The sequence below is a fragment of the Myripristis murdjan genome, chromosome 4, assembly GCF_902150065.1.
Source record: "Myripristis murdjan chromosome 4, fMyrMur1.1, whole genome shotgun sequence".
NCBI classification, from domain to species: Eukaryota; Metazoa; Chordata; class Actinopteri; order Holocentriformes; family Holocentridae; genus Myripristis; species Myripristis murdjan.
Genome location: NC_043983.1, coordinates 16,822,960 through 16,839,770, shown reverse-complemented (window position 1 = coordinate 16,839,770; position 16,811 = coordinate 16,822,960). Strand labels below are relative to the sequence as shown.

Below are 16,811 nucleotides of genomic sequence, written 5' to 3'. Positions count from 1 at the left end.
ACTGAGAGAGAGAGAGAGGGATGCAAAGAGAGCGGCTGGAACAGAGACAAGGCTACAAGATATAAAAGAAACACATACTGCACACCTGTTATGATAGAGTATTTTGTTTATTTCATATGCATATGAAACCACACTACAATAGGAGCATGAAACCATAATAATGGCCATAATCATGATTGTCATAATGTTAATTGCTAATCAGAATTGAATAAAATAATAAACTGTGGGAAAGTAAAAATACACACTAAGCTTGATGGAATGAAATGATAAACCAGTAAAGTAAAATAATTAGAATTGGTACATAAATAAACAATGAATAAATACTGTGAATAAATAAATGAATAAATAAAACAAATAGATCAATTTATTGAACCTACACCCAAACAAAATAAATAGCTCTAATGCATATACCCTGGCAACATTTCCATGGGACAGTTAAGAAGATGTCTCCATGAAGAGGTTTTTTTTGTTCTGTTTTGTCTTGTTTTGTCTTGTTTTTTTGCATTTTTTTTTTTATCCCTGCACCTTTTCTCTGTATCCAAGTCCACAGTACTCAAGTCCACAGTGACCAGCTCTGTGGTGCTGCATGTTGCATTATGGTGATCATCCCTGTTACAGAGGTGTTCGTTAGAGCCAAAGGAGTTTCTCTATAGGCGTGAGAACAGGACACAATCACACAAATCATGCCACACTTGTTTGCCTGTTGCATTGGGCTTCTTTGTCTGAATTTCCTCCACCATAGCTTTAGTAAACACACTACTAGCTCCACCTCAATGCATGTAGAACCCATTTTTGATCGTGGAGCCATCACTGACAGCAGTTTAACCTCATTATTGAACAAAACATCAGTCACAGATAGCACACTGCAAGTATTTTCCAACTAGCAAAGTGTGGATTTCTCAGCATAGTTCAAGATGCATTTTTGCTAAACACAAAAGCATAATTCCATTATTCAGTTTAGCACAATCACTGGGATACTCCCGGGGAAAGTATCCTTGTACATTCTTTAATCTATGATTATTCATCTTACAAAGAATAACAAGTCTTGGTGAGCTTTAACACCTTGGTAGGCAACTGTGAAATATTAGCTGGCAAATACAACTGCATGCCATGGATACTTTATCCAAGCCCATTCCACTCCACATCCAGCACCACTGCACTACTCAGACCTCTGCATTGTTAGCAGCTTATATATATATGTATATAAAAAAAACAAAACTACATTTTCTTTGTCTCAACCAGTCATTTGGAGAGTAAATTTCAGGTATATCAGGTATATGTTACTGAATATTTGCATAGATAATATGCTCAGCAGTGTTAGGGACGAATGATCATGTTTTATGCAAGAGCAACAGCCTTTGATTTCACATTTTGATGATCTTGGCCCAACAGGCTGTTGATCCACCTTCATGCTGATCTCACCAGGACAAGGTGGATCTCAAAGACCGCTCACCCCACGTTTGTGCTGCGATCAAGTCTTCACAGTGAAGTAAAACTGAGTCCATGAAGCAACCTAGAGCTGAATCTAACTCTACAAATTAACAGTGAATTTCCCCTTGATTACTCACAGGTGGATTTCACAGTTGTATAACCCCAAAGCTGTTTGCCAATCCCTCTCTCTCTCTCTCTCTCTCTCTTTCTCTTTCTCTCTCTCCTCTCTCTCACACACACACACACATATCTGATTACTCATTATTGATTGCTCCATTTACGCTGGCCTCCTCTTTCATCCCTCTCTTGTTTTGTTTTGTTTTTTTTTCCTGACCTTCCCTCCAGGTAAAAACTCAGAGAAAGTAGTCGGGTGGTGGGGAAGGTGGGTTGTTGCTGCGGGTTGGTGGAGCATCGCCGGCGCCGTGGTTTGTGCTGATGAGCTTCTCGTAGCGAGCCTTGTAGGCGTCTCGCTCCCTCAGCACTCGAGTCAGCTCACACTGCAGCTGTTCCAACTGAGGAGAAAAAGTGAGATAGTCATTATTTCTTTATGCTCTTTAAGCTACAACACTGTGTGTGTGTGTGTGTGTGTGTGTGTGTGTGTGTGTGTGTGTGTGTAAGTGATGCAGTATCACACCCGTAGATGTGCACATGTTAAGCATCAGAATTGGGGTTAAATTAGGAATGTCAGTGTCACACACTGGCTTGTAATAGTGTGTGTGTGTGTGTGTGTGTGTGTGTGTGTGTGTGTGTGTGTGTGTGTGTGTGTGTGTGTGTGTGTGTGTGTGTGTGTGTGTCCTAGCTTGGATTTCTAAATTTATGAGGCCTTTTGAGGAGAAGTCCCACCTCCAAGACAGAGATATGAGTAAAATCCTTCAATATGAGGACACTGTAGGCCCTGACCGCGTAAATGTGCACATTTTGAATTTGGATCCACATATTAGATTTGGGCTTAAGTTTCAATTTAGGATTATATTTAGAGAAGGGTAAGGGTTGAGAATAAGCATGTAATGAATAGGGTTAAGGTTAGAGTTGGGGGGTTAGGGAGTGAATACAGTCATTAAAGGTCACAGTGTGTGTTTGTGTGTGTGTGTTTACCTGTTGTGTGAGCACATGTTTCTCAGATTCCAGAGCGTGGCGGTGCTGTAAGCGCTTATAGCGGCAGGACTGGGCATAGCCACGGTTCTTTAGCGTGCGTCGTTTCTGCTTCAAGCGCACCACCTCATCCTTGCTCACTCCACGCAGGTGTCGGTTCAGCTCTCGCACTGACAGACTCACTAGCTGCTCATCAGAGAAACGCTCGTCCACCCCACACTGCTAACAGATGGAGAACACACACACAGGGAATTTGTTATTTCGACGTATTAATGAGCCACGAGACACCTGCAAAAAATTGATAAATGGGATGAGAGTAGACGAAGTGGCCCTCCTGATGGAGGATGTGCACAAGGATAGAAAGGATGCAGACAAAAAAGGTGGTTGCATTTCGGCTTTTGTACATGTGATGTGGCATACCGGGTGTGTATGGGGTGTGTGAGCAAGCATGTGTCTGTCAGGGGGCACATTTCGGCACCACATGTCCATAATCTGTCATGTAATCTGACTAAGTGTGGGTGACAGTGATCAGGATTATACACGGCAATAATAGCAGATATTATCATAAGCTCACACTGTGCTCCACATACTGCATAGAGAGATTCATCCAGACAGCTTGATACCCCAGGGAAAACACACTGCAGAGGAGTGCTTAATTACTAATTAAAATTTCATTCAGGGTAGAGCACCCCAGACTGGATGGTTTTTATTAGCACTGAGCTATATTATTTTTTTCCCTAAATGCATTTAAACATTTAACATTCAAGGTTCACAGCAATTATTTAGCCAATTAGGTCAAAGGTTGAGCTCCACCAAGAGACAAAGTATCTGCGTGTATAAACATTAAAAGCCTGTTATAGCATATCATTTTGACATACAAAGGGATCTGAAGTTGGAAAGGGACAGAAATCTCTACCAGCATGCAGATTGTGTGTATAAATATTATGAGATATAGTAGTAGATTCCTTCAGGAATCTAGGAGCATCTGATAAACTTATAATTTACGTAGAATAAAAATGTACTTCAAAGAAATGCTTCAAAGAAAAAGAAAACATATTATGGCTTTAAAGACAAAGATGTAACAGCAATTGTCTTTGCAATTCAGAGACCAATCTTACAAGTGATACTTATAGACATTCATAACCATGTTCTAATGTCCTAATCCTAATCCTTCACTGCATGATCCCTCCCTCTCATGCTCCATGTGCCACGCGAGTCCCTTTAACTCTGTTCCTCCATATATCCATCTTCACTAATTTAACATTCTGAGTTTTATTAAAACTTTTTCAAACCCACAGTGCTTTAATATAAATTGTAGTGGAGATCCCAAGGTGCCTAAAGATACCAAATATATCCTGCTGAATTAGTAGGAAATGTGGATAAAATGATGCACAAGAAAGCTGTATATTCTCTATTTGCTGTAATAGTGCAGCCATCAAGCAATGGCATCTTGGGGTTTGAATATTTTACAACATATAAGCCTGATGTAGCTTCAATGAAGAATTGCAATCAGCAGATACAGAATATATATGGAACATTTCCATACACTATGGAACATGTTTTCTCAAACTTTGAAGCAACTTCAGGCAAAATGGACAATAAGAGTTAAAGGGGTCAACACTGCACTAGGCATGGCTCTAGGTGTTGTCCCAGATACCTGACTGACTTGGATGTGATGATGATGGTGGTGATGGCCATGCATGGGGTGATGTGGGTGGTGCTGATGATGGTGATGCTGGTGGTGATGAAGTCGCCCCTGGGGGCTTGGTGGCTGTGGGTAGGGTGCTGCGGTGGGGGCAGTGTTGGGCAGTGAGGGAGGAGCGGATGAAAGGAAGACGAGTGGGCGATGGCACATGTCTGCCCCCTTGGCGCAGGAGATGTCACCTCCGCTGTCGCTGCCAGAGTCTCCCAGGTTACTACTCGAGCTCTGAGAGAGAACCGGGAACTGAAAAGAAAAAGGCAGAGGGGGCAAAAGACTCTTTCATCTTTTTTGTGACAAGATGCCTCGGTAGTCACTGTAAAAGTCAGACTAACAGGGAAGACAAGACAGATTATTACCTGTGAGCTGACAGCTGCAGCAGCTGAGTTCAGTAAAGCTTCCACGGCATCTTCACAACCCAGAAAGCTGTTGACTGGCCCCCTCTCTCTGTCTCCTCGCTCCGGCCCTCCTCCCAAAGCCCCAAGCAAAGACGCAGGTCCTGTCACTTCACCCCCAAACTGCTGCTGCAATGCTGCTAGCCAGATCAGGTCCTCCAAGGAGGCTGGGTTGGGCCCCTGTGGCCCACCGTGGGCCGGGCTGCCCTCCACGTTCCCCTGAGAGCCAGAGCTGATGCCAGAGGTGAAGCTATTGGAGATGGAGAGGGGAAACGAGATGGAGGAGGATGATGAAGAAAGGGAAGAGGAGCCTGAAGGCGGCGGGTGGGCATCACTGAGCGTTGGCGAGGGTGGCAGAGAGTTGTAAGGGCTGGAGCTCAAACTGGAGTCCTGTGGAGGATGGCTGGTGTACGGAGAGCTGGAGGGGTCATGGGGGAGGCCAGATTTGGGATATGTACAGGGAGGAGGGAGCGGAGGGGTATCGGATTTCACCTCAAATTTGAGGAGGTCAAAGTCATTTAGGTACTCCATGGCCAGAGGACTAGGAGGGAGAGAAGGCATAGGGAGAGAAGGAGATGACATGGTGTCTGTGGCTGGGGCAAACTGAATTTCAGCAGGAGTTTTCCGTGTGTCAGGATTGTTTGCAAATCCACTCCTCTGTCTTAGTGCAGCTCATAGACAGCAGCAGTAGTGATGTCAGGAAATGGACTGATTGATGAGTTTCCAACGTAAGAATTTGTATGTCCCCGTGCCCTTGTCTCTTTCTCCTTGTCCTGAAGAAACAAAAGAGTGTGGAGGGCAAGTCAGGTAGAAATATCATAAGTTACAGAGGGCCTAAAAAATAATAAGCCATATAAATCTTAAAGACGGGTTTCCCTTGCATAATATGTTGTGTCCATTCTGGCATTTATATTTGTTTAACAAAATATTGAGCTTGTCTTGAATTATGATGCAAAATAAATATACAAACAAATGTCAAGAGAAATCATTTTACACAATCCAACACAATCCAAGCGACTTAATTTCATGCATGATTCTTGCAGAAATGCCCCGATAATCTAATCTGGTGATTCAGTTCGATTGAGACATGAATTCAGTGTGCATTAGAATATGTGTCTCTCCAGCCTCTTGTTTGTGTGATATTTTATTAAGATGCTAATCTGCAGCAGATCACCACCTTGTATACAAATCTATCAACACCTGCACATACATGTGCACGTGTCCAGCCACATGCAAAAGTCTGTGACATGCTCTGGTACAACAGCATGTTCTTGGTTCCTGTTTTTTTTTTTTTTTTTTTTTTTTTGTAACTTATCTGAAATTGTACATGTAACTGCATGGCCAGTCCCTGATGTGCATGTTCAAATTGTTCATTTGCTGCCATTTCATTTTGTATAACTGATCAACATGATCCTTATAATGGCTCTTGCCTGCTAATGCAAGATACCCCCACAGTGAAGGGGAGTACAAACTGTGAAACTGTGAAAATGTATTAAATACCTCACTGCCCACATAGTTACTGTTTTAAAAAAAAAATGCAGTGAAATTTGTTTTTCGTGTACATTTGTCCATTGAAATAAAACGGACTATCTAGGCATTTTACTCACTGCTCTGAAATAGAAATAACTGCGGGCTACTGCAATAATGAAACTTACACAATACATATAATTCATAATATTTCTAGAAAGATCTGGCTACTGAATACATAACCAAATCCAGCACAAGATTTCAGAGGGCAGAAACATTCACAAGTCCCAGGTGACCAAATCCAATTACCTACTGGTATAGAGTTTAATCCAGAGCGCAAGACATTCTAAAATAATCTAAATAGATTTTTATAAAGCCTGAGAGGAAAAAAGTACATTTTTAGTTAGAAATCATACTGATCTCAAATATACTAAGTGCAGAGATGTCAGAATCTTAGCCTATGTTCTTTTTCATCTAATCTAATTGATTATAATGACATAACATCAAAAATGTTTGTGTTATAAAAAAAACCCCACAATGTTATTTAAAAAAATGTTGCAATTCACCTTAGTCTTCTTCGTCAAGATATTGACGATAATTAAGACAGGGTTAGTTGACTGAGTCTTTAAACATTCACTGATCATATCAAACTATTGTTAACTTGTTAGTTGTTATCACCAACAAACATAAGCAGCTCCTCAGCATATAAACACAATTCAAGGTTTTTTAGTGTGATATATATGTATGATGTAGTATAACATCAAATGATAATGCAACTATGAAAAATCTAGGCCTTCAAATGTAATGGCTGTTATTACTGAAATGAATGTTAATAAAAAATAAAAAAAATAAAATAAAATAAAAAAAAAAACCTTGATTACTGCTTCTGCTGCTTAATAGTTCATTGCACAGCTCGTTAATTTAGCCCCCTATGGTTCAAAATGGACTGTAACAGAAAGCAAACTGTGATGGGGCTCCATGGAGGCCTCAATCTGGCTCTGGACCAAAGTCACAGAAAAAGCAAGCCAAAGAGAGCGACAGACAGAGGCAGAGAGTTGGGGAAAGAGAGAGAAAAAAGTAGAATGAAACTAGGGACAGATAAAGGCCTGAAGTGAGAGTGGCAGAATCAGAGGGAGCCGCAGTCTAACGAAGAAACAAACTGAAATGATCTTACCGTTGGTCATAGAGAAGAAGGACGATTTGGAGCTCCTTTCAACATCCCCCCCCCACACACACAAAAATAATTGACTGACTGGTTTACTGACACGTTTAGAAAGAGACACAGAGAAAACAGAGTGTGTACGTGCGCATGTGAGTGTGTATAGCACTCTGACACTGAGTGCCACTGCCCCCTCTCTTTCTTTCCTCTCTGATGCAAATCCCCGTTCGCAACAATCCCCTCCTCTCTCTCCCCCATATCCCTCTCTCATGGCTCTACGGTCATGCTCCCAGTCTCTCTCTCTCTCTCTCTCTCTCTCTCTCTCTCTGTCTGTCTCTCTGTCTGTCTCTCTCTCACACACACGCACACATCTACACACAAACACACACCTCCTCTCTTCCTCCCAACCAAAATTCCACTCATGCCAGTCACCTTTCATTATTTAATGGGTAAAAACATTTAAAACTTAATGCTTAAAAAAATCACACACACACAGAAATCACCCGGTTCATCATGTGCCACTTCATGTAACCTACAACACGTGTGTGCAGTTCATACACACCCAGGCAACACTATGATATCACTTGTCTTTGCCCAACCAGCCTGTCCCTTGTGTGTGTTAGCTGTGTGTATGTGTGTGTGTGTGTGTGTGTGTGTGTGTGGGAGAGAGAGAGCAGTTTGTCAGCAACATAATGATAAGTTCAGTCACTTCTCTGAGTAAAACAAAGTCTTGACAATTACCCTGGCACCAGATGGCTGGGAGACCCTCTACTACCACACAGTGGACATTCACAGCTACTGAACTAGTGCTGTTTGTTGATGATGACGGAACGGATGCAGGAGTGAACGGCTCTGAGCGGTGTGTCGCTCCTCCAAGGGCCAGTTTCTGCTTTCAGGCTCTGGTTGGGGCCCCGGAGCCGGGTAGGTGGTGTGACACCCCTGGAGAGAGCAGGGGCCAGCGTCTTGCTTGAGGATAGTTTTATAGGTGTGAACGCATAGGGGACTGAACCGTGACATTGTGGCTGGTGGATAACCTCACTGCGCACTAGATCATTCTGCTGCAGCCCGATGAGAGTCATGGTGGCCAATATAGTGGGCACCAACTGCAAATAACTGGGAAGGTGTGTGTAGGAGTGTGTTATGTGCCTGTGAAATCCAGATTTATCATGTGTCAGGATGACTTTGGTGTACTAAGCCTGTAATATACAGAGCAATAAAAACCTAATGCAAAGACAGTTTGCATTAGTTTGTGTGGCAGTTCTCAAGATCAGAGTTTCCTAACCTCTTCAGATTGGATACAACCTTTTTAGTAGGGCCTTTTAAAAAAAAAAAAAAAAAAAAAAAACACTCCACAGGTTATTTATTGATTTATTGAAAAAAAAAAAAAACATTTGATTTTTGTTACTTAGAATGGAAACTACAGGATAGATAGATAGATAGATAGATAGATAGATAGATAGATAGATAGACTGACTGAGATGTTCACAAGGAAAATAAGAAACTGTGACAGGCCCTGAAACTACATTTTTCACATCATTGTGGATGCTGCTGTCTAGTATTGCGCCTACAGACTCTAAAGTGCAGGGTTTCTTGAGGGCAGAAGCTGCCAGAGGCACCTAAAAATATAAACTAGCATGTCAGCTTTACAAAAAAAACAAACAAACAAAAAAAAAAAAATCTACCTGCTACCCATTTCTCCTAATCCTACAGGATTATGATCATGATGTCAATACAAGAAATGTTTGGTTGATCAAGGGTGAGGATGTTGATGGGAAAAAACATGATGTATAAAAATATAAGAATCAATAACCATGCATTTTTTCTGAAGTTGTGGTTATATTCTACAAATGAATTGCCAGTAGTGTGGGAAAACAAGATTTGCAAGTCGTGCTGTTTTAGCATTTCAATATTCCAGGCATGGTCTGCATTTTTGTTTTTCTCTCACAAAAGATAACCCCCTGTGTCTCCTCACTGTCCTGTGTCTTGCAGTCAGGTTCAGAAACTGTAAATTAATTCTGTTTTTTCCAACCTTTTCAAGTTCACGAAGCACAGAAATGCATGACAAGCATTTCCTCAGTGCTCCTTAAAAGCTAAACTTGTTAATCCGGAGCCTCTCTGTGTCTTAATAATGTCTCGCTGAGGAATCAGTGATTTAATATCTCCTGCACAAATCTGATTTGGACAGTAAACAAAGCCAGCGACACACTGGGACAACGAGACATGCTGACTAATGAAAACATAACAAGACTCACAAACATCCCTCTAATCCAGAGTGTTTTACCATTTTGCTCATTTGAGAACATTTTCAACAACTCTATCAATTAGGATCATTGCTGAAAAAGAGCTTGCTGAAGCATAAGTCAAATTTGAGAGCTAATCAAGAAACAATGCCATTTTTTTTAAACAGTTAGAGCAGTGTCTACTCCCTTCTTTCACTCCCTCGTTCTCTCTTCCTCTATTTTTACCTCTCTATCTCTCCATCTTTCATGTTTCCGGGGAAAGCTTAGCAGCTAAACCAACAGGGCCTCCCATGAGACTGGGGGACAAAGAGAGGGAGAGACATAGAGGAACTTACCTCATACTTCATGCCAAATACATCACCGCCCCAACTGCATATGCAACGACAAACATTTTGTCCTCCAGCTAGTGAGACGCATCTCAAAGAACCTCACATTCAGGTGGGACATGTTAGACTATACTGTAAAACCTTTCACCGTGCTGTGGCTTTCTTTTTTTCTTATCACTTTTTGTTTCTATCATTGTTAGTGGGAGGAGAAGTATGAGAAGGCAGAGCAGCAGCAGCAGTAGTAGTAAATTTATAATGAATTGCAAGGAAACAGTCTCCAGGTATATCAACACTGTAGACAGTAACATAAAAAGTAAACACTATTTCATAATATATATACCCACCTCATTATATTCAGCACGTCGGTTCATTCAGTCTCATAATACTACTACTGCTACTACTTCCAGTCCATTACAGTGTGACAGAGCAATGCTACTGTGCATTGTGGTTCATTGGAAAGGCTCTGGTAGACTTTAATGTCATTGGTAAGACCTGCATGTACCCTATCTGTTTCATGTTGAAATGGCTGCAGTGAAAAAGTTTATTGCATGACAAACTTTTCTGCAGTGTTTGAGTGCATGTAAAGTTGAGCAGAGATCTACGGCTGCATTTTAAGCTTGAACTTCGTGCTCCAGTGCTGCGTGTAGTGCCCCAATCCTTCCCACCCTGGTACAAACCTGACCTCTCTTCGGCCTGTAGCTTCATGTCTCAGAACAGCCTCTGTCCTCACAGGCTGCACAGGCAATGCATGCAGGGCCGTGAGATGGAAACTGCTAAAGTTGGGAAACTTAAAGGGACAGGCCACAAATAAACTCGTTTAAAATGTTTAAACCATCCACAACAAAATGCAGCGATAATAATGCATTCCAATGCTTGTCACTCCCAGATATGACATCTTGGAAATATTTTGTTAATTGAAAAACGCTACTGCACTACACACTGAAGTTTGTTTATCTGCAGCGTATCACTCCGCCTTTTAAGCTACAAAACAACTTGCTGAAAATGAGGTGTCAAACTCCATCATTAAAGGGGCCAAATTTAAAAAAAAAAAAAATGTGTGTGTGTTCTTTTCTTTTCTTTTTTTTTTTTTTTTTTGGCTTTGTTGGCTTTTAGCCAACCCTGTGGACGCTATACATTTACTGATGTGTTTCTTTCTGTTTCTTTCCTCTAGGTTGTGCTCATTTTTCTTCAAGTCCAGGTTCTGTGCACCAATAAACATTTGCACTTTGTTCAGCTGAAATATTAAGATTGCATATTCAATGAACACTAACAATAATAAACATATTTGTTATTTGCCATCAAAAACTGTCCTGTGGTTTGACATTTAATTCAGTAATTAAGAAAGATAAATAAAAATAAATGGTTAATTTTGGCTTATAATTCGGTGCTATTCAGAGGTATTCACTTAATAAATTTTAACACCTTGATCTCCACTACATGACAGCACATTAGCTGCTCTTTATATATATATATATATATATATATATAAAATAGTATTCATAGTGATACTTGTATTGATGATTCTGTCTCTGGTATTACTTGGTATTGGATTAAAACCAAAGTCTGTGCTATTGCCCAGCCCTGTGAGGGGCAGCACCAGGGCTAATCACAGTGCAGATAGCCAGGGGAGAGGTGTTGAAAAAGTGACAGAGCCGCGGGCCGGCCTGGCCTGTTTGGACAGATGGTGTGAGTTTGTAGCTGTAGGGTCCCACTAACTCCACCTTATCCCACAGATATATGTCCTAATCCTGACTAACTCTGCTACAAGCGGCAGGCTTAGACGTCTCACCTCACCAGGAGCCCCCTCCCTCTGGGGATAGGATCTGTCTCCTTCACTCTCTACCCACACACACACACAGACAGAGAGAACACACTACACGTATAGACACACGTATACATGTGTGCAGGCTCACACGCACATACACATTCAATACTGATGCACACACACACACACACACACACACACACACACACACACACACACACACACACACGCATGCTGAGAGGCTCTACCAACCTAGTTGTTAGCAGTGTAGTAGTGAGGCCAAGTACAGGCACTGAGTAATCACACCTGAGACAATCGTTTCTTCATGGTTTGATTTAACTCGGATATGTCCATGATTGCTATGAACAACAAAATAATGACAAAATAACAATCATAATGAAACTGGCAAGAAGTTTTGACAATACAGGACCTACGCAATGTATTTGAAAGTCAGTTTAGTTTTCTCTCCTGTCAGTGATTTTGCCTGACGCTGTCCAAACTACTCTGATGTGGTAAACCCGCTTGGTATTCCATGTGAGTTAAGCTATAATAATACTATTTCTGCAGGTAATATGCTGTTTCTGTCTAAATATGAATTAAAAATAGTAAATACACATAAAATGAAGTATGTCTAACATGGGTAAAGAATAATGTGATATGTGATAATGGATGAAGTTTGCAGCTTTTTCCTCACAAAAAATGATGTTGCATGTAACACTGCAAGAAGTAAAAAAAGCAAAAAAGTAGATAAATAATTCCCAGTGTTTAGTTAGACATTTCCATCATTTTTTTCATTGCCTTTTATTTTCCAAGAGTAACTGGGTTTTGAGACATTATTGCATTAGCAGCAGGATGCCTCAGAGCTGTGTGATTTCTTCCCCTCCGTTTGAATTCAAACAAGAAATAATCATGTAGAAGAAAGAGAAAACAAAACCAAAACAGATTTAGCTTATTGTCAAGCAGTCTTCATAATAAAATGTATTCCTATTTATATAGAAACTCTCTTTAGCAAAAACAAATATTCTGTATTCACTCTGCCTCAAGCAACACTGTTAATCATTTAATGTACTCCCACCCTGCCCCTCTCCTGGCTGTCTCTAATCTCAGTGTTTTTGTAACAGGGATCTAATCCATCGCTTCAACTGTTAAGCTTTAAATTGCCCATTTAAGCTTTTCTTACAGCTTGTGACTATAGACTATACATTTCATACCTATTAAGCTATTTAGTGTTTTTTTTTTATTGCTTTACACTCCAGACTGTCTCACTTGTGATTGCATCTATTTATATGTCTGTGTGTATATGTGTGTATGTGTGTGTCTGTTTACTTGTGTTGTCTATACGTAGGGTCTCACTGTGAGTGGACTTATCAGGCTAGTCATGGGATTAGCGCTGATTCTCCCCCTGTAACTAGTGTCAGATTAACAGATACCCATGCCTCAATAAACTGTCTGTAATTTAGACATAATCTCTTGGGACCCCTGCACACCCTCCCCAGCCGGGACGGGCCTCTACTTCACACAGATCAAGGAGGCCGTGATAAAGCTTCCCCATGTGTCAAACATGGCCATGTTTTAATATAAAATCTGAACATGTAGCTGCTTAAGGCAACTCTCATAAATGCTGTTGCATGAGGGAACCATGACAGCATCACACATTGTGACCAAGTTCTTATTTGCCATCATGATAAAATATTCACTCCCAGCATGTTTGCTGAATATGCATAAAATAAATAAGTGCCTCATTTGCTCTCAGAAGTTTGCCATAAATTATGTATATCTTTAGGTATAAATGCAGTGTAACAGTAACAAGCTTAAAGTGTGCCGCTGAAGGGATCTAACGTTCGAAAGACAGCTTAAGGCGTCTAACCTCTCACCAGCACCAACGGAGAGCAGAGCTCGAGGTGAACGGCCACACAAACATAAGCATTAGAGGACAATAATCTGAATAGACAAAACCGTACAGTGATGACAGACAGACGCAGAGGCGAACTGTAGACAGAGACAGAGGTTAGGGAGGATGAGGAGGAAGAGAGGGATGAACGGATTAAGGGGGTCAATACTTTGGCTTCTATCCCAGACTGAGAGATGACACTAAATCTGTTAATTTGTTCCCACCCCTTCAACCCCCACCCTTCTCTCCTCAAATACATAGGTTTTCTTCTTTCAACACACCCTTTATTTCAGAGTTATTATAAATATTAATGCAATGTAAAGATACTCAGTAACTAATGTATAAATATTTTGAATATACACTGTAGGTTGTCATCCTATCTTTAATTGTTTCAGGGCAAGATATTTTCAGAGGACTTTGTATGATGTTTTCTTCCACATGTGTATATGTAAGGGTTTTAAAAAAAAAGTATAGGGAAACATAAATTGCCTGGTATTTCGTTTGTGTTTTAAGGCAATTCTGTATACCCACAGAAAGACAGGAGGACAATTGTAATTAGCAGGGAACTGTGATAACCAAATTTAAAGCCTGATATTTACTGTAATTACCTACTGTAGCCAGAAGGCTTTAACATGTAATGTGACCTATCAGGCTGTGTAGCTCTGTGGAGGCGGCGCTCGCCATTGTTAGCTACTGAAGGCAGCCCTCCTCTGCGGTGTACCTACAGTGCACTGTCGCCTACAACATTAAAAGGCACTCAGAGGGATAACTGTGTGCCATTTCACATTTAAACCGTTTATTGATTTCCATTTTAGACTGTCTTGCTCGTAATTGTCTATGTGTGCACACATGCGTGCACGTTATTATGTGTCCGCATAGAGGCGTGTGCATGCACATGGGCATACATGTGCTCTGGTGTGTGTGGGGGTGTAATAGCCTCCATGATTATTAATGTTGACTGTGACTAACATTGTCCCTTTTTAATGAAACAGGACAGCAGAGTTTTTTTTTACACCATCACCCACAGTGCCTCCCTTTAAAAATGTATTCCTTCATGAACTATGAAACTGTGCCTTCCTTTTGGATCGATGTTGTTAATCACAGGAGATGGATCACAGATAACCCGATGTTGATTAGCTGTCACACATAGCAACATCTCTCACTCTTTGCAGCCCTGAGGATCTACAGAAGCTGCCACTGACACCGGATGCCTTCCTAATGCCTTAAAGCCGCTTTGTGAGGGGAAAAACAGGCTTTTAGCCTGCGAGGTGGCTCCAGAAGCTGCAGTCATGTCACCTATTAGGGTGACGGTTACCATGACTACTGTGCCGAACAGCTCACTTATGACCTTTTGATGACATGGATGTGATTACATTAAATTATACAGCATCTTATCATCGCCCACTTTCATGAGCAATTTCCCATGTATCTTCTGTGGTAGAAAATCATCTACCAGTGGGCTGCTGAGCGTGTCTAAATGTAAGAAAGGTTTCACCGTCTGCTGACACTGTGACATCATGGAGGAAAATGTTGGGCAACTTCACTCAACAAATATATTTACAGCTGCCGATCATGCACAAGATTTATGTGCACGTAAGGAATTGTAAAGTTGCATATTCTCCATGCTGCACACTACAACCCTCCTTTCTTTCTTTCTTTCTTTCTTTCTTTTTGGTTTATTTGCATACATTAGATCCTTCTTCATTCCGGAAGGAAGGGGAGAGGATGTGGATATTATGTGAGCACACTATGCACATTGCTTTGGATTGCTTGCATCTTTTTTATTTTCATGCATCTTTTTTTCTCTACCCACACATGTTCTCTCTCTGGCTCCTCTCTTCCCTCAGTCTTTATGTGATCATGTTGCTTGGTAACAGCAAAAGAATGATGAGAAGAGTAGGATGTGTTCGGGTGTCTCCTGTGTGATGTGATATGTCTTCACACCAGCTGTAAAGGATGATGCACATACTGTGCAATATAGAGGGAAAAGTGCAGAATGAAACTTATTTACTGATTTAAACTTACTCACTGTGGAAGGCTATTATTACAAGTGTATTTTCAGTAGCATTAGGGTCACTACCTGAGCCGATAACCTCATGACTTATTCAGTTAACTTGGGTAGGGATGGGAAAATGGTTTCTGTCCTAAAATTATGAATGACGGTGGGATCAGCACAAGCCCAAAGGTTAGAGAAGGGAAGAGACTTGTGGCTGTGCATGTTGTTGCACTGGTTGGGAAACACCTTGACATCTGCACAGCTTTCATTGCACTAAATGTATGTAACTATATGAATGGGTGAAGCTGGATGGTGCAGAAGACGAGTGTGCATATTTGGCAAAACATTTTCCTGGAAAAAAAAAATGAAGCAAAAATAAGAAATGGGAAAATCACAGCTCTTTCAATCCACTTTGTGACAGCATTCCCTTCATTTCAATGCTATTTAGCAGATAAAATTTGTGAATGACTCTCTTCAGTTCAGGAAGAGAGCAAAACCTGAAGCAGATTGAAGTGTCACGCTGAACTTTTTCCTTCAGTTGCACTTTTGAAAATTAAATTGAAAACTAACAGTGAATACTTCAGTTTTCTGTGGATAGCGGTGCGTGATGGGAATCACAAATGTTTAAGTTATGATAAACTGAAGTTTGGAGGTGAAAGTTCAACCCAACACTGCACTGTGTCACTGCACTATGAAATCATTGTTGTACAGATTGCCGATGCAACTCCAGTCGCCTCCACTCACCACAAAGCAGATTTAAGACCTTTCATGCACCAGGAGCTGCTTATGGTTCACACAGTGAGCTATCTAAGCCTATCTCTGTCTTAGAGTGCATTTCATTTTCTCTGAATGGGACAGGATATTAAAAAAGTATTTTTTTTATTAATCTGCAAAATTTCAGCGATTAACTGACAAGGAGATGCAGGCCGATGATTCAATACAGCAATAAAAATTGCCCACTTATCTTATCTTTCAGCCAGCCAAAAATATTCCTGCAAAAGTAAAAACAATTTGGAGTTTTATGGCAGAAATTAGTGATTAAATTATATTCCAAAACACCTGATGCACATAATAATGACCTTTGAGGCATTTGAAAAATCTTTGTAGCAGTAGTGGCCAGAGGCTCCTTGTTAGTTATGATCACTAACTCAGTGAAATGGCCTCTTTGTTTCCATTCAATAACTTGGAAAGAACATTTCCTTGCTCTGTTGCAGTATTCTAGCCCAGGCCTACATCTGACTCATTACAGCATCTTTAGAAAAAAGGTCATGGCATGGTTGCTAATGACAACGTGCAAGGCTGCTGCTCTGCTCAGATGATTTGTGTGTGTGTGTGTGTGTGTGTGTGTGT

General features: G+C 40.9%; 1 protein-coding gene across 4 annotated transcripts; it reads right to left on the bottom strand.

Moving 5' to 3' along the window:
- Nucleotides 1-88: 88 nt before the first annotated feature.
- On the bottom strand, nucleotides 89-7,472 carry nrl (neural retina leucine zipper). 4 transcript variants are annotated; one of them, XM_030049505.1, is made up of 5 exons: nucleotides 7,259-7,472; nucleotides 4,582-5,390; nucleotides 4,181-4,468; nucleotides 2,527-2,745; nucleotides 89-1,943 (listed from the first exon to the last, which is right to left on the bottom strand). In XM_030049505.1, exons 2-5 carry the CDS (start codon nucleotides 5,197-5,199, stop codon nucleotides 1,785-1,787), a joined length of 1,284 nt encoding a protein of 427 aa, XP_029905365.1. In that variant the 5' UTR covers nucleotides 5,200-5,390; nucleotides 7,259-7,472; the 3' UTR covers nucleotides 89-1,784. The 4 variants fall into 4 exon arrangements, with proteins under 4 accessions (XP_029905365.1, XP_029905366.1, XP_029905367.1 ...); XM_030049506.1 differs by having other exon boundaries at nucleotides 2,527-2,742; XM_030049507.1 differs by having other exon boundaries at nucleotides 4,190-4,468.
- Between the last annotated feature and the right edge of the window lie 9,339 nt (nucleotides 7,473-16,811).